A 3,724-nucleotide genomic window follows, 5' to 3' on the forward strand; every position below is an offset into this window, starting at 1 on the left:
CCTGGATGTTTTGGGTTAGGAGCTTTTTGCTTTTTGCATTTTTTTGACTGTTGTGTCAATGTTTTCTAGGGTGTCTTCTGCCACTGAGATTCTCTCTTCTATCTCTTGCATTCTGTTGGTGATGCATTTATGACTCCTGATTTCTTTCCTAGGTTTTGCATCTCTAGGGTTGTCTCTTTCTGATTTCTTTATTGTTTCTATTTCCATTTTTAGATTCTGGATGGTTTTGCTCATTTCCTTCACCTGTTTGATTGTCTTTTCCTGTAGTTCTTTAAGGGATTTTTGTGTTTCCTCTTTAAGAGCTTCTAGCTCTTTACCTGTGTTGTCCTGTATTTCTTTGAGGGTGCTATTTATGTCTTTCTTAAGGTCCTGTATCATCATCATGATAAGTGATTTTAGATCTGAATCTTGCATTTCCGGTGTGATGGTGTGTCCAGGACTTGCTATGGTGGGAGAATTGGGTTCTGATGATGGCAAGTGACCTTGGTTTGTGTTGTTTATTTTCTTACTCTTGTCCCCCACCATCTGGTTATCTCTAGTGCTCTCTGCCCTTGCTAAATCTGACTGGAGCCTATCCTTCCTGTAATCCTGGCTGTGTCAGAACTCCTCAGAGTCAAGCTGTCTCTGTGATCCTGTGATTTTGGGATCCTGGGATCCTGGGATCCTGGGCTTGTTAGATCACCTGCAAGTGTGGTTTTCTCTGTGTGTTGTGGGACTGGCTGTGGAGCATGCACCCAAGGTCTGCTCTGGACCCCAGCCCAGACAGACCAGAAGGAACCCAAGTCACTGGGCTGGCAGAGTTCATGTGTGCCTGGTCCCGCTGGTCCCAGTTCCTCCCAGTGTTGGAACAGATGTTAGTTCCTGCTTACCTCTGATCCCGGGTGTGTCAGAGCACCTGGGAATGGAGCTTCCTCTGGGTGTTTTTGGACTGGCTGTAGAACTTATCTACTGCATTTCTTTAAGAGAGTTATTTATGTCCTTCTTAAAGTCTTCTATCATCATCACGATAAGTGATTTTAAATCCAAATCTTGCTTTTCTGGTGTGTTGGGTTATCCAGGACTTGTTACTGTGGGAGAATTGGGTTCTGATGAGGCCATGTAGCCTTGGTTTCTGTTGGTAAGGTTCTTGCACCTGCCTTTTGCCATCTAGTTATCTCTGGTGTTAGTTGGTCTTGCTGTCTCTGTTGTGAGCTTGTCCCTCCTGTGGGCCTATAAGTTTGTGTCAGCACTCCTGGAAGACCAACTCTCTCCTGGCAGGACCTGTGCACAGATGGCTTTGGAACAGTCCCAGCTCCTGGGTGCAGATGGATGCAGGGAAGGACCCTGTCCCAGTTGCTCTGTTGCTTCTGTTTTCTGTTTGCTCCTGGCTTGTCCTGCCTTAGACAGCCACTGGAGAGAAAATGGCAATTTCAGCTCTAAGTGCAGGAGTCAGAGCACTCCCTGGAGATGATCTCTCCCCAGACAGGAAGTGAGCACAGAGGGTTGTTGAACAGCCTCATCTCCTGGGTGCAGATGGAGGGAGGAAGGACCCTGTCCCAGCTGCTTTGTAGCTTCTGTGGCCTGAGCACTCCTGGCTGGTCCCGCCTTGCCTCCATCTTTTCTAACATGATGATAATGGACTAAACCTCTGAATTGTAAGCCAGCCCAAATTAAATATTTCCCTTTATAAGAGTTGCCACGGTCATGGTGTCTCTTCAATGCAATAAAAACCTAATAATCATAGCTTCTTTCCTTTTATCCTTTCAACCTCTTACTTTCAACCTCGCTGAAGGATTTACATAAAGCCTCATGGAAATTTACTGTTAAATAAGCTAATTTTGAGCTGGAATTTTATAAAGGAATTTGAAGGAAGGTATAATACCTAGGTGGCCAATGCTGTTCCCAGAATACCTGGGATGTTAAGCAGAAATCCTAGTGCCAGGCATATGCAATAACTTTGTGTGAGTTATTTCTTCAGCAAAACCCCATAGATCTTCAAAACACAGGTTATTATCATTGAGCTTAGTTACCTATTACAACTAAATCTTAAAACCCTGTTGCTGAAGATACCACAATTTTTTTTTTGCAGGACTTAGAGAACACTGCTAAAAGATCCTAGAAATGTCCTTGTTGACTAGTTTTTATAGTGGCAGATGTTACTATATAGATTGTGGGTCAAGAAAAGATAACAGTGATCTTACTCAACACTTACTTCTCATACTACAATATCAACCAGCAAGAAAAGTTGGCCATTGATGTATTTATGAAATAACTGTTAAAGGAAGACCAATCATTTCTTATTGAATTTGAAGCCTGCTTTAGAGGAAGAAAGTCATGTTTAATATTATAAAGCAACTTAGAAAACCATAGCTTAGAAGAAGGTAGGTCCTGTGGGTGGATTTTACTTTTGTTATTTTGCTAAATGGTCCTGTTTTCAAATTTCCTTCTATGAACTGTATTTTAATCTGAGGTCATCTCTTGGATCAAAGAATTAGAAAAGTAAATCTTTATTTATATGTGGTTATTAGAATCATTGATCATTGAATACGACTCTTGTACTTAATAAAGCAATGACTAGTTTTAAAGCATATACACTATATGTGCTATTGTCAAACTATTGTAATGATTTCACTGGGTTATTATGATTAAAACTACTTACCTCAGTAACAGTGGTGGAGAGAAAATTCCTTTGGTCATATACCCAGCCATCCATACAGGGCTCCGTATCTGGTTCTGTCTTATTGGAAAAGGATCTATTAAAATGTAGAAGATGCCATTGTGGTTGAACAAAGCGACGACACTTCTCTGGCCTCAGGTTGGAGTCCAGCGGAATGGAGATCCTCAAGAGTTCGTCTTGACTCAGGAGTCCACTGTTATTGTTAGAGTCAGTGTCATTGTCAAGAATGTGAACCCAGCAGCGATGACCAAGGTTAGCTGAGGTGAAGTTTTCCAATATTAAATGAGGTGCCACCATGACATTGCAGATAATTAGAAAGGCCATCTGAAGGATCTGGAATCTCCCATGACTTCCAACTAGATTCAGAAGTTCCTGAAAGGCCATTGAGGCTAAATGTCTGTCTCTAATGTGAAGCAAAAATGTTTATATGTAGGTAAGCATAAACTTTTAAACAAAGTTCTGTTTCACATTAACACAATAAGCAGAATTGATCTTGAGCATTTTTAAATGTTCCCTTCCTTACTTCACAACAAAGTCAGGCCTGCAGTCTGTAGTGTTGTTAGCAATAGGGAAGGACCTCTTTCCTACATAATAGCAACAACAACAACAACAACAACAACAACAACAACAACAACAAATCCCCAAAATGAACAAAAAATTCCAACTCTGCTTTTTAAAAAACCCAGTCTGTTAAACATTTGCTTTCTGAGAAACTTTGTGAACTATCCCCCATGGTCAGTTCTGGAAAATGATTTGTAAATTTCTGCAAAGTTAGTCAGAGTGAATTCCTAGGCATGCAGTCTTTTGGGGAAAGTACAGCTTATCAGGAACTACAATTAAATATTTTCCCCTTTCTATTTCTTAAAAGTATTTTGCTTAATTTTGAAATTTTTAACAGTTACTGAAAAAAAGCTGGAAATTAATGCAAATGAACTATGGTGCAATTCTCCACCTCTGCCACCTGACCTGATTTTGATCAGTTCATTTCTACAGAAAACAGACTATTTAATGTTGTAGAAGGCTAGGTAAAGACATGGTCTTAAAAGCATACCAATGCAAATTTCACAC

The 3,724-nt window shown here is 40.5% G+C and overlaps 1 protein-coding gene across 1 annotated transcript in view; it reads right to left on the bottom strand.

Moving 5' to 3' along the window:
• LOC116101398 (solute carrier family 22 member 19-like) overlaps positions 1-3,040 on the bottom strand; it is a 41,491-nt gene extending 38,451 nt beyond the window's left edge. The window contains 1 exon segment of the mRNA XM_031384976.1: positions 2,639-3,040. Within this exon segment, the coding sequence (XP_031240836.1) occupies positions 2,639-3,040 (402 nt within the window).
• Positions 3,041-3,724: the final 684 nt, after the last annotated feature.

This window comes from Mastomys coucha, unplaced genomic scaffold, assembly GCF_008632895.1.
Source record: "Mastomys coucha isolate ucsf_1 unplaced genomic scaffold, UCSF_Mcou_1 pScaffold21, whole genome shotgun sequence".
In the NCBI taxonomy this organism is placed as follows: domain Eukaryota; kingdom Metazoa; phylum Chordata; class Mammalia; order Rodentia; family Muridae; genus Mastomys; species Mastomys coucha.